The sequence below is a fragment of the Chiloscyllium plagiosum genome, unplaced genomic scaffold (genome assembly GCF_037043375.1).
Source record: "Chiloscyllium plagiosum isolate Xiang-an unplaced genomic scaffold, Cpla_swu_hap1 HiC_scaffold_13, whole genome shotgun sequence".
Taxonomy (NCBI): domain Eukaryota; kingdom Metazoa; phylum Chordata; class Chondrichthyes; order Orectolobiformes; family Hemiscylliidae; genus Chiloscyllium; species Chiloscyllium plagiosum.
Genome location: NW_028270151.1, coordinates 62,609,080 through 62,635,598, shown reverse-complemented (window position 1 = coordinate 62,635,598; position 26,519 = coordinate 62,609,080). Strand labels below are relative to the sequence as shown.

At 42.5% G+C, this 26,519-nt stretch overlaps 1 protein-coding gene across 3 annotated transcripts in view; it reads left to right on the top strand.

Annotated features, from left to right (window-relative positions):
* The first annotated feature begins 23,565 nt into the window (after positions 1 to 23,565).
* LOC122555874 (guanylate cyclase soluble subunit beta-2-like) overlaps positions 23,566 to 26,519 on the top strand; it is a 75,064-nt gene continuing 72,110 nt past the window's right edge. Inside the window, exons 1-3 of one of the 3 annotated variants that reach the window (XM_043702098.2) lie at positions 23,566 to 23,757; positions 24,657 to 24,703; positions 25,542 to 25,636. In XM_043702098.2, the coding sequence (XP_043558033.1) occupies positions 23,689 to 23,757; positions 24,657 to 24,703; positions 25,542 to 25,636 (211 nt within the window). In that variant the 5' untranslated portion in view covers positions 23,566 to 23,688. Of the gene's footprint in view, positions 23,758 to 24,629; positions 24,704 to 25,541; positions 25,637 to 26,519 lie in introns of all 3 variants that reach the window. The other 2 variants (XM_043702097.2, XM_087993672.1) reach the window with 2 other exon arrangements.

The following is a 26,519-nucleotide window of genomic DNA, read 5'->3' as shown; positions in this document are numbered from 1 at the left end:
CTCAAGTCCCTCCTACCTACCTTTTACCTTAACCTGCTTGGCACACTTTCCTCATTCCTGAAGAAGGGCTCATGCCTGAAACATCGATTCTCCTGCTCTTTGGATGCTGCCTGACCTGCTGCGCTTTTCCAGCAACACATTTTCAGCTCTGATTTCCAGCATCTGCAGTCCTCACTTTCTCCTGTAAGCGTACACAGCAAATGTCCAAATTTTAAAAGAACTTAGTTTGCACTTAGTCTTCTCTCAGGGTTGATCACTTTTGCAGAACTGAACACACCACTTCCAAAGAGAAAAAGATGTTCCATTTTGTGAGGAATTCTGTTCCTTAATTTGGCTGAATGTTTTTGGATGCTATCCCTTTCTGTGGCATAAAACACAAGTTTATAATCACAACTTCTCACATTCTCAAAATGTGAATGCAGGCTGTTGGCTCACAATGGAGCAATCTATTTTTTAACAAATGGTCTATGTCAGAAACAAAAACAGAAATGCCTGGGATACTTAGCAGGTCTGGCAGCATCTGTGGAGAGGATCCAGAGTCAGAGTTTCCTCTGCTATCATTTGATATACACATGAGGATGGGGGTGAAACGCCTTTGCATAATAAGTTTTGGATTTCAGTTTTTGTTCAAGCAATTTCTGTAATCAGAGGTCTCATTTCTCAGATACATATTGCTGGGTTAAAATCCTGGAACTCCCTCCCTAACAGCACTGTGTTTGTACCTGCAACAAATGAACTGTAGCCGTTCAAGAACACAGATCACTACCACCATTATGGTCAGTTGGGAGTAGGCTATAAACATTGGCTCAGCCAGCTCAACCCAACTCTCATTAATAAAAACAAAAACTTCTTCACTCTCAAAGAGCTAGCCTTGGAACACCAGCTCACACCTTGATAGTTCAATTTCTTCTTCAACACTGAGCTCTCCAGGACACCTGCGCTCACTCCAGAGCATTTTATTAGCTGACATAGTTTCAGTTTTAATCAAGCAACTAACTTCACCACTGCTACTGAATTTACCTAGTTCCAGAAGGTACATAGAGCTCTCCAATTCATTTGGGTGACCCGTTATTTATTTCTGTTCTCTCTAAACATAATATAAACATACTTCTCTCATGTAAAGGTTTTGGACATTGAGATGGCGATACATCAGTGATTGATTGCTTTCACTTTAAGCATGACTGATATAGCATTTACCAACATCAGTGCTTCACTTAACAAAGTCCTGAATGCTTGTGGGATGATTGGAACACTGAGGTAGACAGAGAACTAGCTTGTAGTATAGAGATCGGGTTGCAATTGAACACAAGTATTGCCAAATTATTTCTTATAACAATTTTTCATTTCATTACATTTCTTTAAACATGCCATTTTGTCAAATATCTGTCTCAGGCCAGCTGGTCAGCACCCTTCCATCTTCAGTTTCTCTCTCTCTCTCTCGTTCTCTTATACTCTCTCTCACTCACACACACACAGTCTCCTGCACATGTACCAGGATTTTGAAAATGCAGGTAGAACAACTTTAAAGTATAATTCCCGTTCATCTAAATTTTTTATGTTACAATACTATGGCTTTTACAGGTGCATTTTATCCTGTATTTTTTGGAAGGCGGTGGGGGGGTTAAGTCTATTTGAATCCAATAAAGAAACAGTTTATGAGGCCTTGGGTTTTTTTAAATAAGTTGGAACAATTTGGATAAATGTGACGTGCTGCATTTTGGGAAAGCAAATCTTAGCAGGACTTATACACTTAATGGTAAGGTTCTGGGGAGTGTTGCTGAACAAAGAGATCTTGGAGTTCATAACTCCTTGAAAATGGAGTTGCAGGTAGATAGGATAGTGAAGAAGGCAATTGGTTTGCTTTCCTTTATTGGTCAGAGTATTGAGTCATGTTGCAGCTGTACAGGACATTGGTTAGGCCACTGTTGGAATATTGTGTGCAATTCTGGTCTCCTTCCTATTGGAAAGATGTTGTAAAACTTGAAAGGGTTCAGAAAAGATTTACAAGGATGTTGCCGTGTTGGAGGATTTGAGCTTTAGGGAGAGGTTGAATAGGCTAGGGCTGTTTTCCCTGGAGGCTGAGGGGTGACCTTATAGAGGTTGATAAAATCATGAGGGGAATGGATAGGATAAATAGACAAAGTTTTTTCCTTGGGGTGGGGGAGTCCAGAACTAGAGGGCATAGGTTTAGGATGAGAGGGGAAAGACATAAAAGAGACCTAAGGGGCAACGTTTTCACGCAGAGGATGGTACATGTATGGAATGAGCTGCCAGAGGAAGTGGTGGAGGCTGGTACAATTGCAATATTTAAAAGGCATCTGCAGGAGTATATGAATAGGAAGGGTTTGGAGGTATATGGGACGGGTGCTGGCAGGTGGGACTAGATTGGGTTGGGATATCTGGTCGGCATGGACGAGTTGGACTGAAGGGTCTGTTTCTGTGCTGTACATCTCTATGACTCTATGACTCTAATAGAAGCTGTCTGAATGAGGGTGCTATGCTCTGCTAGAGCCAGGAATTTTAGTTTTAGTTTTTCAGAAGCAGTTGCTGGGGTTTTGAAGCTGGGTTTGGAATCTGTAGTACATCTCTCCTTGCTACTCTCTGTGTCAGAGTTTTTTCTGGATGTTTTTCCTCTTGGACTGGGGAACTACCCAGGAGGCAATCTCTTTTACTGAATTTGCCTTTGTCAAGAGTGTGTTTGTGGGGTGTAACTGTTTGAGAATAGTTGCTATTTAGTACTTAAATAATCCATTATTCTGTTAAGATTTCCAATAGAGTTAAATTATTCCAATTTCTTCTTTCTATTATTGTATTTTAACTACAGTATATGAAAGTGTGTTTTGCTTAACATCAAGTAGTTTAACCAATCAAATTGCATCTAGAACACAACGCCTTAAATTTACGTTTAAAATAAGAAAAAGTTAGGGTCTAGACTATTTTCTGAGTATATTTTGAGGCATCTTGTCCATAACAGTTTAGTGCAATGTTAAAGAAAGAAGTCTGAATTCAAAGTGTGATGGTCAAACATCATGAAGAGAAATGCTAAAGAAAATTGCATTCTCTTTGTTTTCAGAAACATTCTGTATTTTCAGGAGCATTTTCAGTCCTTGCTGTTTGTGGTATACATTAATAATTTGGACTTCAATGTCGGGGGAGGATCAAGAAGTTTGCAGATGACATGAAAATTGTTATGGTGTTAAATAGTAAAGCCTATTACAACAAACTCCAGAAGGATATTAATATCAAGTACATTGATAGGAAAAGTTTTGAAGGATATGGGCTAAGTGCAGGGGAATGGGGCTAGCGTGGATGGACATTTTGGTCGGCATGAATCAGTTTGGGCCAAATGGTCTGTCTCCATGCTGTAGGATTGGTTAGATGGATGGGGCAGTGGCAAATAGAATTCAACAAAGAAAAGCGTAGGCTAATGTATTCTTGGGGAGAGTTGACACGAGCATGGATTACAGTACGAATGGTAGGAATCTGGAAAATACCAAAGATCAAAGAGATCTTGGTATACATATCCACACATCCTGGAAGGTAGCAGGACAGATTGATAAGGTGGTTAAAGTGCTCTTTAGGCCACAACTGGAGTACGGTATGCAGTTTCACTCACTACATTATAGGAAGGATGTGATTCCAATGGAGAGGGTGCAGAGGAGATTTATTAGGATGCTGCTTGGACTGGAGGGTTTGACCAATGAGGAAAGATTGGTTAGGCTGAAGTTGTTTTCCTTGGAGCAAGGAGGTCTGAGAGGCGGTGCCAAGATTGTCCATTAGCACCTGAAATGGCTGCTCTTGCCACATGCCTGAAAAGTGAACTAGTCAAATTGTTTAAACATACAATTCTGTGAGTCTAAGACAGTTCCTGTTTGATCTTCAGAGGGAGAGCAGGGCTCCAGTCTGAGTTGGCAACCTGTCCTGACTGTCAATCTCTGTCTCCAAGTTGCTGGCTGGAAAGAAGCCTACACTTTGATTGCAGGAAGGGAATCTGTTGGACACAGCTCACTGAGGAAACTATTATTGGATTAACCTTTGGAAAGTTGTAACTCATGTAAAGTGAGTTTTGTTATCCTTCATTTCTCAAAACTTCTAATGTCTCCTGTTTTGTCTACCTTAACTTCCTGAATATGTGTGTGTGAGAAGTAGTGAAGCAATTCCCCTGCAATTTGACTGTTCTGTTAATAAACCCTACCTTTAATTTGATTGGTACAGATTTTACTACAGGTGTATTTCAAAACTTGGAATCTGAAAACAGGGGTTTGGGAAAGACCCTTAAGGCTGCCCGGGAAGTGATGGGTATATAAAAGGAAAGGAGTAAATCAAATAATACCTTGCTGTCTCAGGCTTAAGAGGGGGAAAGGAATCATAATTAAAATGTATCCTATTCCCCTTTGTCCATGACAGAAAGTAACATAAACCAATAAACAACTGCAAGTTGGCAATGGCACCAATGTTTTCATTGTGTATATCATACAGACATATCTTATGAAGTTAAAACAAATTTTTATAAACAATTTGGTGAAAGATCTCAAACAAAATGAATAATTAATAGTAAAGCAAAATGTTTTACCATCAAGAATTGTGGTTTGAGTGTTAGTGACACAAAACAGAAGAATAGGAAAGACAAAGGAAGTAAAGTCAACAGCAATTTGAAACAAGCTCCTCCTAAGCTGGTTCTTAAAGCACCACTAGCCAACAAGTGTTAACTTGAACATTTCTACACTTTTTCCAAATTCTGCGTCTTTCCCAGGTTTGGGAGCAATGTTGCGCCTGCTGCATCTGCTTTCTACTTCCTGATAGTTCATGTCTGCCTATCCGTGTTGCTGCTTGCTCAACAACAACTTAGAGCAGAATCGTATATGGACCGGAACAATGTGAGCTATGGTAAGAGTCTTGTGAAAAGTTGAGCGAGGCCTTTCTTGATGTCGAGACATCAGTTCATCACATTTTCCAATGAAATTCCAGATTTTAAGATGAGGTATTCACTAAGGTGCAGTGAGATGCCTATTTACTGGGATACTTGCTTGTTAATAATGAATCTCAGCTCATTAACATGCAACGTTCTATTATGTCACCTGCCACAAGGAGGTTAGATATCATCATTCCTGACAAGAAATTTGGAGTTGGTGACCTCAGCTCACTGCCTGTTCCTCCAAAATGCCAAACCTGGATAGCCGGCAATGACATCTTACAGCACACACCAGGGCACCAACTGAACACAATCCACATCCACAAACAATGGCATCCAATTCCTGCCAGTTTGTGTGTACCCTCATGGTACCTCTCCAATCCATTTGAAGTACCCTTCTACCCTGTAAAGTTGTACTCAGTGTGTAGGGACAGGCATCCACTCACAGATTGGACCAGGCAGCACTTATTCCTTTTGTGCTCACTCAAGTTGAACCTCACAGCATTCCTGCTTTGCTAAGTATTGCCTTGCCATTTTGCACCTTATCGCTGCAGCCAGCGATGCCTGGTTTACATTATTTCTGTTTTCCCTTGCCGTTTAGTGGAAACACAAAGACAGGATGTTTGTCATGGTTGTCAGCAATCCTCAGTCAAGTCAAGGGAGACAATGTCTGTCAGGGAGTCCTCATACAGTAAATTAGCTCCAGCATCAGTCAAGTGGTTTGGGCATGGTCAGTTAGCTATTCTGAGCAGTCAGGGTCAGGATCTAGAGTCATGTTCGTTGATGACCGCACAATGTCTAGCACCATTTGCAACTCCTCTGATGCTGAAGCAGTTCATGTCCAAATGCAAGACAATATCCAGACTTAGGTTGACAAATGGCAAGTAACATTCTCGCAATACAAATACCAGGCAATGACCACCTTCAGCAAGAGAGAATCTAACCATTGTCTCTTGACATTCGATAGCATTACCATCACTGAATCACCTGCTTTCAACATCCTCACGGTTACCATTGATAGAAACAGAATTGGACTGCCATATTAATACTGTGGCTACAAGACCAGGTCAGAGACTAGGATACTGCAGCAAGTAACTTACCTCCTGTCTTCTCAAAGCTTGACCACCATCTGTAAGACTCAAGTCAGGAATGTGATGGAATTCCTGGATGAGTGCAGCTCCAGTAATACTCAAAAAGCATTACCATCTAGGGCAAGGTGATTGGCTTGATTTGGCATGACATCCAAAACATCCACTCTTTCCATTGCCATACTCAGGAGTAGCAGTGTCTTCTATCTATAGGTTGTAGAAACACATCAAGGCAGTACCTCCGAAACCCATGACCATTTCCATCTTGAAGGATAAGGGCAGCAGAGATATAGATGCTTTCCTTTAAGCCGCTCACTATCCTGACTTAGAAATATAGCACCATTCCTTCAGTGTCATTGAGAAAAAAGTCTGGAATTTCACCAAAGCAGCATTGTGGGTCAAATACATATGGTTCAAGAAGGCAGTTCTGAAGAGCAAGTAGGAATGGGTAACACATGTTGGTCCAGCCAGCAATGCCCACATCCCATGAGGGGGTAAGGAATCGAAAGTCGGACAGCCCATCACCCCATCATCTTGGCTCTTTCTGACCTATTGTGGGAAGTTTTCTTCTAGAATCAGAGAAATGAAAGGATTGAGTGAGATGAAAGTGGGCAGCACAGGCGTTAATGCTTGTGCTGTTGAGGGAAAAGTAGTGGGGTGTCCTGAGTGAGTAAACAGATGAAGGCCATGCATGGTTTTGAAAGCGTTGGGCTGAGTGAGAGCAAGCACTGGAAGATTTTGCATATTATTGTGAGACCGATAGTGCATGAGCCTTGATGGGAGGTGGATGTAGTAGCAGAGATAGAACATAAAAATATAAGAACTAGAAGCAGGAGTAGGCCATCTGCCCTTTGAGCCTGCTCTGCCATCCAATAAGATCATGGCTGATCTTTTTGTGTCCCCAGCTCCACTTACTCGCCCTCCCACCATAACCCTTAATTCCTTTGCTGTTCAAAAAATGATCTATCTTAGCTTTAAGAACATTCAATGAGGAAACCTCAACCACTTCACTGGGCAGGGAATTCCAGATTCACAACCCTCTGGATGAAGAAGTTCCTTCTCAATTCACTCCTAAATCTGCTCACCCTAATTTTGAGGCTATATCCTCTTGTCCTAGTTTCACCTGCCAGTGGAAATATCCTCTCTCCTTGTATCTTATCTATTCCCTTCATAATTTTATATGTTTCTATAAGATTCCCCCTTCATTCTTCTAAATTCCAATGAATGTAATCCAAGTTTACTCAGTCTCTTCTCATAAGCCAACCCCCTCAACTCCAGAATCAACCTAATGGACCTCCTCTGCACCTGTTCTCGTGCCACTACATCTTTTGTCAGGTATTGAGGCCAAAACTGCATGCAGTACTTCAGGTGTGGCCTCACCAGCACCCTGTACAGCTGTAACACAACCTCGCTGCTTTTAAATTCAATCCCTTTTGCACCGAAGAACAAAATTCCATTTGCCTTCCTAATTACTAGTTGTACCTGCCAACCAACCTTCTGCGAATCATGCTGATCCCTGAGGCACACCACTAGTTACTGATAGCCAACCAGAAAAGCACTCATTTATCCCCACTCTTGGTTTCCTGTTAGTTAACCAATCCTCTATCCATGCTAATACATTACACATTGTGCCATGCATCTTTATCTTATGCAGCAGCCTTTTGTGCATGAGTGAGTGAGTGAGTGAGATGCAGCAGAGAGATGGTAGCATGTACCCCAGCCATGTGAAGAAGTGCATTGACCTTCTTCCTTCACTGCTGATCATTCCTTGTGATGGCTGAGATTATAATGACCAAGGTGGCACTCTCAGACTCAGATTCGGAGATGCCGGTGTTGGACTGGGGTGTACAAAGTTAAAAATCACACAACATCAGGTTATAGTCCAACAGGTTTAATTGGAAGCACACTAGCTTTCGGAGCGACGCTCCTTCATCAGGTGATTGACAATCACCTGATGAAGGAGCGTCGCTCCGAAAGCTAGTGTGCTTCCAATTAAACCTGTTGGACTATAACCTGGTGTTGTGTGATTTTTTAACTCTCAGACTAGGTTAGCACTGTCTGGTGGCATGTTATGGCATAATGTTCTCTGCTGGTGTTTGGGAAAGAGTTCAAGCATCAGCAGAGACCTGAGTCTTTATAGTGTCAGGCATAACAAGGAATGACCAGCAGTGAAAAAGGCATCCATGTTCTATACCACAATGTTTCCCAGGATCTCTGGGTGCCTATCCACAATGTAGGGCACCAACTTTCCCTTATTTGTTACATCAGTGTGAATACCAGGAACCATGCAGGACAGCTCTACACTGATCAGAAATTCAATCGTCTTTTAAAAATGATGGGAGCATCAGGGATGCCAATCCATTTCACAATATCTGGTGAGTGGCAAGTTCCTCTGGCCATGACAAGATAGGAGAATTGGGATAGTATTGGGTGACTGTGGTGGGTCTTTAATGAGCTGAGTTTGGGATAATGCAGTGAAAAATTACATCAGGTCTCATGGAGAGAAACCCTTTGTGAAATTCGATGAAATCGACGCTTGGCCCAAATCTTGTAAGGCAGAACATGTTCAATGTGTTTGGAGAGGAGTGGAATATTGTAAATGGAGTAATAATTTGCAGTGACAAAGGAGAATCAGAGCTGCATATTAAGGATGAGGGTGGCAGTTTGGAAAGAGAGGGAGACAGGGTTGATTTGGTACTGTCTAAGATTTCCAGTTCACTTGTAAGAAAATTCCATATTCCAGGGATAACTTCCCAGATTTATTGAAGCTAAACAATTATAAGCAAATGAATACACCTATTTACAAGCAGAACACTTATGGGTAAAAGAAAATCACAAATCCAGGGAAATTTTTGATCAAAACTACCCTTTGAAGAGACAATGCTTTCTATATTTTTAAACATTTTGCTGTATCACACTTTCATGCGGTCCGAGGATATGATGTCACCCAAGTTTCCTGTGGTTATTCCTTTATCTGAAACTGATCACATAACCATTTTCAGCATAAAATGCAACTTAACATTCTCTCTTTCCGGGTGGAATCTTACTGGGGGTTTGCACAGTGTGAGCTACGATGAGAAATGTGACAGAATTGTGCAAGAGGTGCAATGAAGCCTATCTTAACATTGGGAACAACACACTGTATATTTTATCAAAGTTCTGGCCTTTAAAGTGACATTCTCACCTATTAAGGGAATCATTGCTTGTTAATGACTTTATGAACTGCACATCTCACCTCCCTGAAACGCAGCTTTCTATCATGCCATCCACCACAATCAAACTAGATGCCAAGAGATATTAACATGAATGTCAGAATGTTTTTTTTGTGACTGCAGATTGCCACTTGCTCCAAAGGGTCTCCTTGTTAGATACAAGTCACAACCATCTCAAGGCATACTCCATGGGCACTGGCCACGTGCTGCCCATGTCCAAGAATATTGGCATCTAACATATGCCTGTTTCAAAGAATCTTCATGGCGGATCTCTGGTCCACTTACAGGATGGTCCTGGGGCAGTTCAATGATGCATCTTGTGCTGTATTAGCTACAATGCTACAATGTCTGTTTGGTCAGGGGCACGCACCCCAGCCAATGAACTGGATAACAGTGAGTCTCCAGTCTGTTTGCTTGCTTTCTTAGTGCTCATTCACTTTCATGTTCTCTGGATGCACACAGTATCTTTGCCTTGCCTTTTGGCATCTTGCCTTTCAGCTGGAGATATCAGGCTGACTGTACTTCTGTGTTGAAGTGCCATTTAGTACAGATGTAAGCACAGAATGTTTGTCATACATCTCCATTAAGACATTGGAGAAAGCCTTCAATCAGGGGTCCCAGCACCATAAGTCAAGTGCAGCCTCTGATAACACCTCTGGGACACCGCCCTGTGGCTGAACACTTTAACTCCCCCTCCCACTCCACCAAAGACATGCAAGTCCTTGGCCTCCTCCATCGCCAGACCATGGCAACATGACACTTGGAGGAAGAGCGCTTCATCTTCCGCCTAGGAACCCTCCAACTACAAGGGATGAATGCAGATTTCTCCAGCTTCCTCATTTCCCCTCCCCCCACCTTATCTCAGTCCCAACCCTCGGACCCAGCACCACTTTCTTGACCTGCAATCTTCTTCCCGACCTCTCCGCCCCCACTCCCTCTCCGGCCCATCACCCTCACCTTAACCTCCTTCCACCTATCACATTCCCAACACCCCTCCCCCAAGTCCCTCCTCCTTACCTTTTATCTTATTCTGCTTGGTACACCTTCCTCATTCCTGAAGAAGGGCTTATGCCCGAAACGTCGATTCTCCTGCTCCTTGGATGCTGCCTGACCTGCTGCGCTTTTCCAGCAACACATTTTTCAGCTCAGCCTCTGATAACAGTCCAGGGTCTTGCACACATTTAGTCAGCAGTTAGAAGTGTCCAGATTAAGGTTCTCCTCAAAAGGGGTGAGGAGCCGAATATTGGAAAGCCCACCACCCATGTTGACTCTTTCCATCCCATTATGTGCTGCTTTCTCTTGGAATGAGATAGGCAGGTATTAAGGAGGGGTGAAGTGGATGGTACAGCTGGGGAAATGTTCTGAGCAAGTGAATGGGGAGCATAGAGGGCATGCAGGGTTAGTAGTATCTGTTGTTTGAGTAGGTGACAGTGAGTGAGGGAAGATGATGCAGCCAATTGAAACTGGTTGAGCATAACCAATGGTGGGAGGTGAGTTCAATAGCAGAGGTACATGAAGAGAATATGGTGTCACTTATGCCATTCAGAATGAAGAAGGTCAATGATTCTCTTCCTACAGTGCAGTGTATTCCTTCAGATGGCTGAGACTGGAGTGACCTGAATGGTAACCTCAGACCAGGATGGTTTGTTCAGGTGTTGAGGCCCGTTAAAGATGACACTAGTTCAGGAATGCCAGTCTTTTCCGACATAACTCAGCACTGGTGGATTGTTCTGGGTATGCATGGTGGTAGAATGGGGCTAGAATAACTACAAGAGGGGTGCAATAAGGGGAGGAGGGTAGTCAAGAAGTGAGTTTAGTAAGCTGCATTGAGAAAACTCACTAGGCTTCATAAAGAGAAACCCTCTATGAATCTTAACAAAACTGACATTTAGCCAAGAATTGTAACATTCACATTGTCTCATTCTCTCATTCTCTATCTCTGTCCTGATGCAGTACTCCTTGATAATTAACCAATTATGATCTAACCCAAGGAACTAACCTGCTACATTATGCATGACTTTAAGACCATACCTGAGGAAAGTGAACTATTTGCAATATCAGATTCAGAACAGTGGACGATCTTGAGACAATAAGCTGAAAAACTCCCAAGACCTCAAGAAGAGAAATTCTCTGTGAAACTTTTTGAAACTGACACATTGCGAAAATATTCTAAGATTGACCCCTTAGCCTATCTCCATTCTTTCAGGCAGTGTTCTGTACGTATTTTTGCAATTAAGATCATTAAAATTACTCAACGTTCAGCTCTTGATGTTATTTCTAACTGATTTCATTATTCTCCTGATTCCATTCTTCTGAGGATATTCTCATTGTTTGCTGCTTCTTTCCAATATACTTTCAAATGTTCTTTGATATGTTCACATTTCAAATAATTAACATTGTTTCATTTGACTGCCTGCAATCTAAGTTTTGTAATCATAGTTAGCAACTGTAAAGCACTTAGGAAGAGTGTGGGCATGCTTATGAAGTTTGTCAGTGTAAAGAATACAATTATGATGTATTTTCATTTAACATAACAACACGGGGACAAATTAGAACTGAAATTGTAAAACATTGTTGTACAAATTTCATATTATGGTAATTCAAACACGAGCCTCATAAAAATTAGGTAGTTGAGATTGTTTTTTTGCAAGAGAAGTGTTGATCTCTACTTTGATGTTTTCAGATGTGTCATGCCACATGTGCTTGTTTTTCATGCTCCAAGTTCTTTACCTCTTGGCTGGTAAATAATTCGAGGTAAAAACAATGACTGCAGATGCTGGAAACCAGATTCTGGATTAGTGGTGCTGGAAGAGCACAGCAATTCAGGCAGCATCCAAGGAGCTTCGAAATCGACGTTTCGGGCAAAAGCCCTTCATCAGGAATAAAGGCAGAGAGCCTGAAGGGTGGAGAGATAAGCTAGAGGAGGGTGGGGGTGGGGAGAAAGTAGCATAGAGTACAATGAGTGAGTGGGGGAGGGGATGAAGGTGATAGGTCAGGGAGGAGGGTGGAGTGGATAGGTGGAAAAGAAGATAGGCAGGTAGGACAAGTCATGGGGACAGTGCTGAGCTGGAAGTTTGGAACTAAGGTGAGGTGGGGGAAGGGGAAATGAGGAAACTGTTGAAGTTCACATTGATGCCCTGGGGTTGAAGTGTTCCGAGGTGGAAGATGAGGCGTTCTTCCTCCAGGCATCTGGTGGTGAGGGAGCGGCGGTGAAGGAGGCCCAGGACCTCCATGTCCTCGGCAGAGTGGGTGGGGGAGTTGAAATGTGGGCCACAGGCCTGTGTGGTTGATTGATGCGGGTGTCCCAGAGATGTTCCCTAAAGCGTCTGCTAGGAGGCGTCCAGTCTCCCCAATGTAGAGGAGACCACATTGGGAGCAACGGATACAATAAATGATATTGATGAATGTGCAGGTAAAACTTTGATGGATGTGGAAGGCTCCTTTAGGGCTTTGGATGGAGGTGAGGGAGGAGGTGTGGGCGCAGGTTTTGCAGTTCCTGCGGTGGCAGGGGAAGGTGCCAGGATGGGAGGGTGGGTTGTAGGGGGGCGTGGACCTGACCAGGTAGTCACGGAGGGAACAGTCTTTGCGGAAGGCGGAAAGGGGTGGGGAGGGAAATGTATCCCTGGTGGTGGGGTCTTTTTGGAGGTGGCGGAAATGTCGGCAGATGATTTGGTTTATGCGAAGGTTGGTAGGGTGGAAGGTAAGCACCAGGGGCGTTCTGTTCTTGTTACGGTTGGAGGGGTGGGGTCTGAGGGCGGAGGTGCGGGATGTAGACGAGATGTGTTGGACTCCCCACATACGTTCGAGACACTGCCCACGCCCTCCACCTCCTCCAAGACTTCCGTTTCCCCAGCCCCCAACGCCTCATCTTCACCATGGATATCCAATCCCTTTACACCCCCATACACCATGACCAGGGCCTCTAAGCCCTCCGTTTTTTCCTCTCCCGACATCCCCAACAGTACTCTTCCACCGACACTCTCATTCGTTTGGCATTGTTTCCTTAACAATTTCTCCTTCGAATCCTCCCACTACCTCCAGACCAAAGGGGTAGCCATGGGCACATGTATGGGCCCCAGCTATGCTGTCTCTTTGTTGGCTACGTAGAACACTCCATCTTCCGTAATTACACCGGCACCACTCCCCACCTCTTCCTCCGCTACATTGATGACTGCATTGGCGCCACCTCGTGCTCCCGCGAGGAGGTTGAGCAATTCATCAACTTCACCAACACATACCACCCTGACCTTAAATTTACCTGGTCCATCTCTGACACCTCCCTCCCCTTCCTGGATCTCTCCATCTCCATTAATGACGACCGACTTGACACTGACATTTTTTACAAACCCACCGACACCCACAGCTACCTGGATTACACCTCTTCCCACCCTACCTCTTGCAAAAATGCCATCCCGTATTCCCAATTCCTCCGTCTCCACCATATCTGCTCCCAGGAGGACCAGTTCCACCACAGAACACACCAGATGGCCTCCTTCTTTAGAGACCGCAATTTCCCTTCCCACGTGGTTAAAGATGCCCTCCAACGCAGCTCGTCCACATCCCGCACCTCCACCCTCAGACCCCACCCCTCCAACTGTAACAAGGACAGAACGCCCCTAATGCTCACCTTCCACCCTACCAACCTTCACATAAACCAAATCATCCGCCGACATTTCCGCCACCTCCAAAAAGACCCCACCACCAGGGATATATTTCCCTCCCCACCCCTTTCCGCCTTCCGCAAAGACCGTTCCCTCCGTGACTACCTGGTCAGGTCCACGCCCCCCTACAACCCACCCTCCCATCCTGGCACCTTCCCCTGCCACCGCAAGAATTGCAAAGCCTGCGCCCACACCTCCTCCCTCACCTCCATCCAAGGCCCTAAAGGAGCCTTCCACATCCATCAAAGTTTTACCTGCATACCCACCAATATCATTTATTGTATCCGTTGCTCCCGATGCGGTCTCCTCTACATTGGGGAGACTGGACGCCTCCTAGCAGAGCGCTTTAGGGAACATCTCTGGGACACCCGCATCAATCAACCACACAGGCCTGTGGCCCACACTTCAAATCCCCCACCCACTCTGCCGAGGACATGGAGGTCCTGGGTCTCCTTCACCGCCGCTCCCTCACCACCAGACGCCTGGAGGAAGAATGCCTTATCTTCCACCTCGGAACGCTTCAACCCCAGGGCATCAATGTGAACTTCAACAGTTTCCTCATTTCCCCTTCCCCCACCTCACCCTAGTTCCAAACTTCCAGCTCAGCACTGTCCCCATGACTTGTCCTACCTGCCTATCTTCTTTTCCACCTATCCACTCCACCCTCCTCCCTGACCTATCACCTTCATCCCCTCCCCCACTCTCCTATTGTACTCTATGCTACTTTCTCCCCACCCCCACCCTCCTCTCGCTTATCTCTCCACCCTTCAGGCTCTCTGCCTTTATTCCTGATGAAGGGCTTTTGCCCGAAATGTCGATTTTACTGCTCCTTGGATGCTGCCTGAACTGCTGTGCTCTTCCAGCACCACGAATCCATAATCCAGAATCTGCTAAATAATTCTGTCTGCACTTAACTTCCTGCCATTAATTTATCTTTTAATTTGCTCACTCATTTCCCCATCTGCCCCACCCTGTCTGTTGCACATAAAGAGTTTTTAAAAGATTCGATCTTAGCATTTAAATGCACGTAAAATAAATGTAGTGGGGCTTCTGAAAGATACAAATTCTTACAGTGCCTTCTGCATCTATTTCCATTTCAGTATTCTGACATTCCATGTTCATAGCAAACCAATAACTTCAGCAAGGTGCAACACAAAATGTAGTACTAGTGTCAAAATATGAAAAAGTGCCAGGAAGTACATTTCCTAATTGCTTTGAGTCAAATGAACAAGATAAGCAAGGCAAGCTGGCTTAACAACTGTGTTCATCTCTTATCTACCAACCTAATATTTATGATCTTTTAATGTAGCCAGCTCAATATTCACAAGTTGCTTTTCAGCATCAAATGAAGAAGAGTTCTCATTTATATCCTGAGGTATACTGCACTACCTTTCCCCACTTGAATAGAAATACATGGCTAAAATTGAAATAAACTCATGGTAATGGGAGCAGTTATAGAATAAAGTATCTAACAAGGAATTACAGCAAGAAAGGGGTTGATAATAGCAGTGACCAAATGGTCAATGATTCTCGTTTAATGGAGTGTTTGAAAATGTTAACAGATCTAGTGCAACTGCGGTAGTGTAAGGTAAGCTGCCTGAAAGTTTTGATGGACTGGATCTTGGATGGGTAATTGCATATATAAATAAAGATAGCAATTCCTTCACTGTGGCTGGGTCAAAATCCTGGCATTTCCTCCATCAGGATCTATCTACAGCACATGGACAGCAGTAGTTCAAGAACGCCACTCACCACCACAACTAGGGATGGGCAACAATTGTTAGTCAAATCAGAGACACTTTTATGCAATGAATTAATTAAACAAAGACCATTTGGATTGATCACTGCTTCAATGCTGTTTCACATTCCCTTACTAACTAGCTGCAAGGAGACCTAAATGTTTAATGACCAAAATCGTGACCCTATATGACTTCTCTACCTTCATATTGATCACCAAATCAGTTCCTGATGCGTCAAATAGGCAATGCTTGGTTCTACCACTAAAATAGTAAATATATACAAATGTACAAGTCTGATAGAATCTGTTGGAGAGTAAGAGAATAAAGGCTTAAAGTTTAATCAGAACTGGGAGCAGTTAGAAATGTAATTGATTTTGAGCAACTGGTGAGGTGACTGTGGTGTGAAAATTAAAAGGGAAGATTTATATTTATGTGGAGGACAAGAGAGATTAAGTGACAAATGGTACACACCCAGAAGGAGTAGCTATGGGTCAAGTAAATAACCAAGATATGCAGCTAAAGCAAGTGTAAATGGCAAGAACACTATCATTTGAACTAGTAAAATGAACAAAAGGAAATAAGGAAAAGATGAATAAACATGTATCAAGCTGGGGTAGAATATTATGATTTTTTTTACTCAGTGTTAAGTCTAGAAACATGCAAAGTGTCCAGTCAAAATCTGAAGTGATGTTCCTTGAGCTTGTATTGCGATTCATTGGAACAGTATAGCAGACCAAAGACAGAAAAGAGTAGAGTAGGACCAAGGTACAAAATCAAAATGTTCAGATGAGGAGGAATGCGACGGACACCTGAATGTGCTGAAGGATGCTCTCGTAAGAACAGGATACAATGCTTAATTCATTGATCGCAAGTTCCAATGTACCACAGTGAGAAACCATAATGACCTCCTCAGGAGACAGATACAGGATACGACTGATAGGGTACCATTCATGGCTCAGTACTTCCCGGGAGCGACGAAACTAGGCCATGTTCTTTGCAGCCTACAACACATTATCAATGAGGATGAGCACCTCACCAAGACCTTCCCTACACCTCCAATTCTTACCATTAAACAACCGCCAAACCTTAAACAGACCATTGTTCGCAGCAAACTGTTCAGCTTTCAGGACATCGTCGACCACAACACCATTCAATCCTGTCATGGCAACTACTGCAAGATGCGTCAGAGTGCTGACATGGATACCCCCATTACAAATGTGGACACCACCCACCATGTACACGGCAGGTACACATGTAACTTGACCAACATTGTCTATCTCATACACAGCAGGCAAGGATGCCCTGAGGCATGGTACATCGGTGAGACCAAGTAGACTCTGCTACAACAGATGAATGGACACCATGCAACAATCGCCAGATAGGGGGGATGTTCCCTCACAGTTGGGAAACACTTTAGCGGTCAGGGACACTTGGCCTTGGATCTTTGGGTGACCGTCCTCCAAGGTGGACTTCGGGATATGCAACAACGCAGTCACCGAGCAGAGGTTGATAGCCAAGTTCAGTACCCATGAGGATGGCCTCAAATGGGATCTTGGATTCATGTCACACTACAGGTAACTCCACTACACTAAAAACAGTCACACACACACTCACACACAACCACACATACACACACACTCTTACACATCATCGCACTCACACAGACCCTCTCTCATACACATGATCTCTCTCAGACACAGCCCCCCCCGACAGTCACACTCACGCACACCCTCTTCCAGGCATATACTCCATCACGCTCACATACACACGCTCTATCAAACATGCCTGCACACACACACACTCTCTTACATGTACACACATTCACACACTCACAAACTCTCTCCCACACATGCACACATACACACACATGTATGCACATATATATGTCAATGGGGTGAATTTGCATTTGCAGATTTATATTTGCAGATACATTCTATTTTGTTCAAAAAGCACACAATCTGTACGCAGTCAGTCCATGTGACATTTTATAAAATCCTACTTTGGAAATAGAATAAGTCTGACTCAAGTTTGGCATACAGACAGACTCTAACCTTACACCTTTAATGCATTATCTGAACTGAGATGTCACCTTTTATTTTAAAACCTTTTCTCGGGAATGTGACTTGAAAGAAGTTCTGGGATTTACGTGGTAATGAATTGAAAACTGCAACCTCATTCTAAGTGATTAAAGACTTAACAGCAATCTACGTTTGCTCAATTCACTGTGTCAGCTGTATGACACTTTGATCTTTGACTATAAATTCTGTATCCTATGATCCTGTCCCACTAGCTACCTGACAAAGGAGCAGTGCTCTGAAAGCTTCTATTTCCAAATAAACCTGCTTGACTATAACCTGGAATCGTGTGATTTTTAGCTAGAATCTTGGGGATAATCTAGTGGGCCAAAGAAATGTAAGGAGACTGTAGAGTAGGCACTGGTGTTTTATGAGGGAAATGGTCCCTTCAAAATGCTGAAATGGGAAGGGTGAAGGTGTGTTTGGTGTTGAAATGGTGGAAGATAATCTGTTGAATGCAGAGGCTGGTGGAATGGAAGGTGAGGTCAAAGGGAAACGTATCCTGGTTCTGGGATGGGAAGTGACGGGATGAGAGTAGAAAGGCATTTTAGAGAGTGAATGTGATCAAGGGCCAGGGAATTATAGTGGATGGAATCCTTGGTTGAAGAAAATGGAAGACACATTGGAAATGTTAATCATTTATCTTTGTCTGATACTGCAAAATTTTATATGTTTTGTCATCATTTTCCATTTCTATTTCAGATTTCAGTACCTGCAGTTGTGTTTGTCATGAAAGCTGTCTCTTTCATTCGCCAGTGAGAACAAATACAAATTTGAGAGCTAAAACAGCAAAGCTCCCCTTACAAGAGACCTGTGAGAACAGGAAATGCAACCACGTCTCCTTTTCTTAACCAATCAGATTAGAGAATCCTTAATAAGGAGCAGAGAGTCTGAATTAAAAAAAGCATCTTGGCTCTGATTTTGTGGTCAGTGGAAGATTATCAGATTTTGTCAGTCACTATGCTTACAGTTGCCCATTGACTTTTGAAATCTTTTGTGCTGCACATCATGGTCATTAAAGAGCTATTTCAGCTTGATACTCTCCACAAGAAAACGAGGACCAGTCTGAAAAGTGGCTCTTCAACTAATCTGATTGAAAACCTTTTTTTGAGCTGCCCATTAATAAAATATAAAATAATGTACAAAAAGCAAAATAAAGAGAGGGAAAGAATGATGGGTTTGAACGAATGATATAAAAGAGACAGACAGAAAACTTTAGGAGTTTTAGAAAAATTTCTACTAATATGCAACCTTGAAGTTGCAAATGCTCACTTTCAGGACCCAGTGAGGTTTTGGGATAATAATTAAGTTAACGAGTTTTGAGAAGATTTGTAGCTCAGGTTGAGGTTCTGGATGTAGGTTTGCTCACTGAGCTGAAGGTTCGTTTTCAGGCGTTTCGTCACCATATTAGGTAACATCTTCAGTGAGCCTCTGGATGAAGCACTGCTGATGCTTCCTGCTTTTTTTGATTATATTAGATTCCCTACAGTGCGGAAACAGGCCCTTCATCCCAACCAGTCCATACCGACCCTGCAAAGAGCAACCTACCCAGAACCATTCCCCACATTTACCCCTGCACCTAACACTACGGGCAATTTAGCATGGCCAATTCACCTAACCTGCACATCTTTGGACTGTGAGAGGAAACCAGAGCACCCAGAGGAAATCCGCACAGACACGGGAAGAATGTGCAAACTCCACACACACAGTTGCCCGAGGCGGGAATTGAACCTGGGTCCCTGGTGCTGTGAGGCAGCAGCGCTAACCACTGAGCCACTGTGCCACCCCATTCTATTTATATGTTTGGGTTTCTTTGGGGTTGGTGGTGTCATTTCCTGTGTTGCTGTCATTTCCACTGGTGATGTCATTTCCTGTTCTTTTTCTCAGGGGGTGGTAAATTGGGTTCAAGACAATGTCATTGTTGATAGAATTCTGGTTGGAATGCCATGCTTCAAGGAATTTACGTGTGTGTCTATGTTTGGCATGTCCTAGGATAGATATGTTGTCCCAGTCGAAGTGGTGTCCTTCCTTGTCTGTATGTAAGTATGTAAGTGAGAGAAGGTCATGTCATTTTGTGGCTAATTGATGTTCATGTATTTTGGTGGCTAGTCTTCTGCCTGTTTATCCAATGTAGTGTTTGTTACAGTACTTGCACGATATTTTGTAAATGACATTAGTTTTGCTTGTTGTCTGTACAGGGTCGTTCAAGTTCATTAGCTGCTGTTTTATTGTGTTGATGGGTTTGTGGGCTACCATGATGCCAAGGGGTCTGAGTAGTCTGGCAGTCATTTCCAAGATGTCTTTGATGTAGGGGAGAGTGGCTAGGGTTTCTGGATGCGTTTTGTCTGCTTGTTTGGGTTTGTTGCTGAGAAATTGGCAGAATGTGTTCATTGGGTACCCATTCTTTTTGAATACACTGTATAGGTGACTTTCCTCTGTGCATCATTCTTCTGTGCTGTAGTGTGCGGTGGTTCATTGAAATAATGATGCGGCTTCATTTGTGGATGTTGGGAAGATTGCTTCTGTAGTTAAATATTTGGTCCATATGTGTTGTTTTCTTATAGATGCTGGTTTGAAGTTCCCCATTTGCTGTTTGCTCTACTGTGACATCTAGGAATGGCAGTTTGTTGTTGTTTTCCTCCTCTTTAGTGAACTTTATGCTAGTAAGGGTATTATTGATGGTCTTGAAGGTTTCTTCTAATTTGTTTCATTTAGTGATCCACGTAGTGGACCCAAAGTTTGGGTTGGATGGTTGGCAGAACTGTTTGTTTGAGTCTCTGCATTACTGCCTCTGCTAAGAACCCTGATATCGGAGATCCCATGGGTGTTCCATTGGTTTGTCTATAGGTTTTGTTGTTGAAGGTGAAGTGGGTGGTAAGGCATAGGTCCACTAGCTTGACAATACTGTCCTTGCTGATGAAGTTGCTGGTGTTTAGTGTATGTGGCTTTGGAGAAAGTGAGGACTGCAGATGCTGGAGATCAAGCTCAAAATGTGTTGCTGGAAAAGCGCAGCAGGTCAGGCATCATCCAAGGAGCAGGAGAATTGACATTTCGGGCATGAGTCCTTCTTCTTCTAATAGTGTAGTCAGTGTTTCCTTGGCCAGGGTTGTTACATCAAAGGAGACCATTATTTCATCCTCTTCTATCTTAGTGCCTTTGATGGTCTTCAGGAATTCTTGGGTGGAGTGGATGGAGTGGTGTGAGTCTCCTACTAAGTACTTTAGTTTTTGGTGTAGCTCCTTGGCCAGTTTGTAAGTTGGTGTTCTAGGTAGCGAGACTATGGGTCTGAGGGGGGCTCCTGGTTGTGAATTTTGGGTAATCCATAAAGGCGTGGTGTGTTGGATCCATCTGGTTTCAGTTTTTGGAAGGCGATCTTATTTATATCTCCAGATTTCTGAAGTTTTTTGAGTAGGGCTGTGATTCAGTTCTCTATCTGTTGGGTCGGGTCTATCACCACTTGTTGGTAAGTTTTGGTATCTGCAAGTAGTGCATTCACTTTTTCAATGTAGTCTCTTTAATTTAAAATGACTGTCAAGCATCCTTTGTCTGTAGGTAGGATAAAAAATGTTTTTTTAGTCTTTCTAGTGCTTTCTTTTCTTATGTATTGAGTGTGTTTCCTTCCTTTTCCCTACTTAATGTTGGTGCAACTACCTGTCTGATAGTTTGCTGGGTTTCTTCGGTGAATTGGTTGTCTTTCAGCATTGTTTCTAATGCTGCTAAGAAATCTTTCTTGTCCACATCCTGGAAGTTGTAATTTAATCCTCTGACTAAGACAGCTTTTTCAGTGTCTGACAAGGATCGGTCAGATAAGTTTTTATCCATGCTACTGTGTTGTAGGTGTTGTTATTTTGTATAAGTTTGCTGAGTTTTTTTTCTGCAGGTCTGGTTTTTCATTTTCTGTGTTTGTCGCTGTGTAATATCTATGGCTTGATGTACTGTGTCAGTCCATTCATAGTCTGTTGCATGAGTGAGTAAAGATTTTTGGTGCAAAATTTCCTGGTTGTATTTACGGAGTCTGTTGTGGGCATCATTAATAATTTCTCTAAGCATTCTGCGACCATTTTGCTCTGCTATTCTTTTAGCTAGTGGGATGTTAAGGGGAGGTTTGTATTTAAGGCATTTAGGTAGTACCAGTTTTCTTAGGCATTCGTGCAGAAAGTACAACTGTTCACAGGTGGCACTCTATAGGATGGCATTCATTTCCCATTTTCGGGCCAGTTTAAGCGTATTGCGCCCATAGGTTTTATCGAGTTTTGAGAAGATTTGTAGTTCAGGTTGAGGTCTTGGATGTAGGTTTGCTTGCTGAGCTGGAAAGTTCATTTTCAGATGTTTCATCACCATACTGGGTAATATCTTCAATTAGCCTCCAGACGAAGCACTGCTGATGTTTCCTGCTTTATATTTATATATTTGGGTTTCCTTGGGTTGGTGATATCATTTCCTCTTGTGATGACATTTCCTGTTCTTTTTCTCAGGGGGTGGTAGATGGGGTCGATTGTTTGTTGATAGAGTTATGGTTGAAATACCATGCTTCTAGGAATCTATGTGCATGTTCTGTTTGACTTGTCCTAGGATGGATGTGATGTCCCAGACGAAGTGGGACTAGTAAGAATACTAGTGATGTAGTGTTTGTTACAATTCTTGCACGATATTTTGTAAATTGGACAAGCAGGCAGAAAACTAGCTACCAGGATACATGAACATCAACTAGCCACAAAACGACATGACCCTCTCACTAGTTTCCTAGTGTACTGCAAATGGAATTTAGGACTAAATTAGATAAAGAGTTGGAAAGACGGAATTGAGAGACGGAATTGAGAGAAGAAGAGAACAGAAAAAAGGTTGTTAAACATGTAAACTTAACCTAAAATCTCCAATTATGCTGAAAGTTTAGAGGAATGAGACTCCCTATGCCAAAGAAGTTGTTTGGCAATAATTAAGATTTTAAACGTCACTAAATGGGTATTTACATAATAGCGTGGGTAAACCACAACCTCTTCTGTTGCGTTTAGTCTCTGTCAACAAAGTAAGCACAAGAATTTCATGTTCAATTTATTGAAAAGGGGAAACAGTGTGGTGCAGTCATTTCGCAGCTTTTCAGGAGCAGGGCATCTCAGACAGCTGCTTGTTTCCTGCATGCAACTGGACATGTGTGATTGTGAAAGTCGTGGGCCAATCACCATGGTGAATAAAACTAGCTCGCGTGTTATTTCGACGCGAAAAGATGTCCCTCACCCTACCCCCACCCCAAATAAATGTTAACAGTAAATGTGAAAGGGGCATGCTGCGTCAGGTTTTGTTGAAATACCTACAGATGTGCCAAATTAGGAAGTTGCTGTCCCAATTCCTCAGCTCCTTCACAACGTGCGCTGTATGGAACCTCATCAGAAGAATGACAATTGAAGGCCATGGAACACAGAAAGTCGCTGCACATATTCAGTAGCTCTTTATTAAACTGGCCAGGGGAAAAAAAAGAGATTCTCTCAATTCCAATTAAATATTCTTAAAAATGTTTTAAGTTTTAACTGCTGCTAAACATTGTGATGTTTCACAAATGTGGAATCTTACCCGTTCGGATTTGGAAATTAAAAAAAAAAATTCGCTTTTGTTCTTCATAATCCCATTTTTACTTCCCTCTTTTTTTTGTTTCACTCAAACTCTTCCCGTTTGGGGAGGGGGAGGGGGTGCGATGCAATACTGTATATTCCGTTTCACTGAGTTGCTCTTTAACAATTCTCAGAATCCCAATCATTAAAGTAGTAAATAGTTATTTCCTCCGTTCGCACAAGCCCGGCTCACGCTGTAGAGGGCGCCACGAACTATCGAGTGCACAAGCCCATCCAAAGTATAGGTGGAAGTACAACAGTAACGAGCGGGAACTGCCAAATCCGCCCCCCCACCTATCAACTGTGCCTGTCAATGTTTCTCGGCTTGGTAGTCTCCGATGAACAGCTATTGGAAACTGTCGTGTATTGTAGCACAATTGAGATGTGACTTTTAAATGAAGAAGCGTGTCAATATAATTTACCAAACTGGCTGGACCCGAGTCTCAGACCCTTCATTGAGGATGGTAAGTGATGATATGTCAGTGATAAATTTGAGAGCTCAGTCATTGTCATAGGACCGCAGTGGTCAGTTCCAATAATTTGCATTTATAGTATCGATCAGTGATGGAGTGCCTGTACTTATTCGAATTGTACCAACTGCGCTGCCGACATCAACACACTTCCGTGACATTGGCAATTTGGGGAAAAGCGACTGTTATTCAAAGTATATTAAAGCGCCTGTAAGCATATAGGTCAAACCGCAGTATGTTTGTCTGCAGTGTGTTACATTTGTGTCATGCCTGGCTTATACAGCGCAACGATGCACTTGGGAGGAAGATTTCCATATCTCACGCAGCCACCCGTGACGCTATGAATGCAAATTACTGACTCCAATTTTACAGTCCCAGAAACAAATACACATTAGGTGCGTGGGGAAAAAAAAACTGCACTAAAATGGCAAGCCGAACATCTTTAAGAGGAAAAAAATGAACATTAATGTTCTTCTTGCTATAAGCTTTTTGATATTATATTGCAAGATCAAAGTGGGCAAATTCCAGTTTGAGTGTAATTACAAGCCTAGTACAGTAGGCAGCCGGAAGATGTAGTACATGCAAAATTGAATGTTACCCTAGTGGTCCCAAAGCATTCAAGTCTTTCCCACGATGTAAGTCAGAATACACCGTGAGTTAGGTTCAAAATTTCAGTATATTTAACATGAGGATGTTGGAGTGTTGATGCTGAAAAACATAGGGGTTCCGGGTGTGTGGTTTCCTGTGCGTTAAAAATGCTGAGTTTGATAAGAATGTTTTAAAGGAGAGTCGGAAATGTAACTGAAATGTCCTTTGAAAAAAAATGTAACCAGAACTTTAATACTGATTCTGATTTCTTTTCGTAGTATGGATTTATTAACACATGTTTGAAGTCTTTGATTATAGAAAAATTCGGAGAAGAAACATGGGAGAAACTGAGGTAATTTCTAGCATTTCCCCTCATCCGTAAGAGTGAGTGGAGCAGTGAACATCCGCGCACATGGGAACGGGAATAAACTCAGGTTCCCTCGGCAGGTATTAGGGCTCAGACATGGACTCAGCATTAGACCCCAATGCAGAATCAAGGCTCTTTATAGACATCTTTACACTGCAACATTTTTAAATGAAATATCAGTCCACATCAACAGAATCAATGAAACATTCTATGTTCACCAGATTTCTGGTTATGGTTTATGCGCGTGTACTTATAATTTACAGTTAGGATTTCTAAATGGATCAGCTCTACATGTACATGTAATGCTTAAATCGATTAGACTCTTATTTATGGTCGACATGTTTAAATTGTAGGTTACAGGTTGTGCTTACATTTATTAGATCCAATGGATGATTTACCTTGTTTTGAAGATATAGCATCCGCTCCCCATTGTAAAACAAAACTTCAAAATAAACTATTTGGTACATTGGGTTTTCACATTGATATAAATGTTTGATGGGAGCAGATTAATAAATTAAGGTAATTCTGTTTTTGTTTTAATTGATTACTGTTTAAAGGCATGTGCAACAGTGATTTACTATGTTTGGGCGAGATTCTAGCCGCAGCCTGGTGTTTGCATGCTGTGCAGATAACAGCTGGGAAGGTTACAATTTAAAGCACCAGCTGGCGGCGCTCTTCAATGGCTTGGCAGCTGCACAACCAAGTGCCTAGTGTCAACATTTAAAATACAACAACAATTATGGGAGATTGATCTATCTTCATAAGCATTTACAGCGATTTAATACGATTTCGTGTTTTAAAACAAGTATGAATATTTCAACAGAATCGCTGCTGAAGCCCCAGACACTTTTATGACATTTAAAGTATATGCGGATGATAATACAATGCGACTGGTGGAAGAAGCATGCAAGTTGTTAGGTGGGTTTTCATGTTATTATTATCAGTACTAATACATTGCATTTCTAATTTCGTTGTTGCATTCAAATTATTACTGAATGTAAACCACCATTTGCAGAGTTTGCTCCTAAAATCTAGAGATCTCAGTGCTGAGAGTACAGCCTCTGGTCTCATTCAAGATTTGTAAAGTACCCAAGAGTTCCACTTGAGCTCAGGAGCATTTTAGGTCTGTAATTTGGCACTGCAAAGGATGTATAAGCAGTCAGAAGTACTGAGAATGCACTAGAGCACTGAGATTGGACTGTGTTTTTATCCTCACAATCTATTTTCATCCTATTAAGTCTCTCATTCACACTAAAAATGCAAGATTGTAAAAATTAGTTTAGTTTAGCTTTTTTCTTTGTCTCTTTTAATTCCTCTCTTGATCCAATACTTCTTTACCTCATTCTATTTTTCTTGCTGTATCTGACTTGACATTAAATTCACACATTCTAATTTAATTTTCCTTCTCATGCCTTGTATGTTAATTTCACAAAATGTCAAGCTTATTGGTGAAACAGATATTAAGTTGCTTTCACCTGTTCTGGAGATCCCCCCTCAACAACTTCCCGCCTCCAACCCTGCACAGCCCACTTCTACCTTCTTCCCAAAATCCACAAACAGGAAAGACCTATTGTTTCAGCCTGTTCCTACTCTAATAAATTTACTTCCTATCTTTACTCTTATTTTATGTCCTCTCATTCAGTCTCTTTACATTTATATTTGCGATTCTTCCAATGCCTTTATACCATTGCCATAATTTCCAGCTTCCAAGCTTTGACTGCTTCATCATCACCTTGGATGTGGTTGGGCCTTCCCGATGTTCTGTCTCTCCTTGTGCAAGAGTTGCTTCTGTCCCACAGTG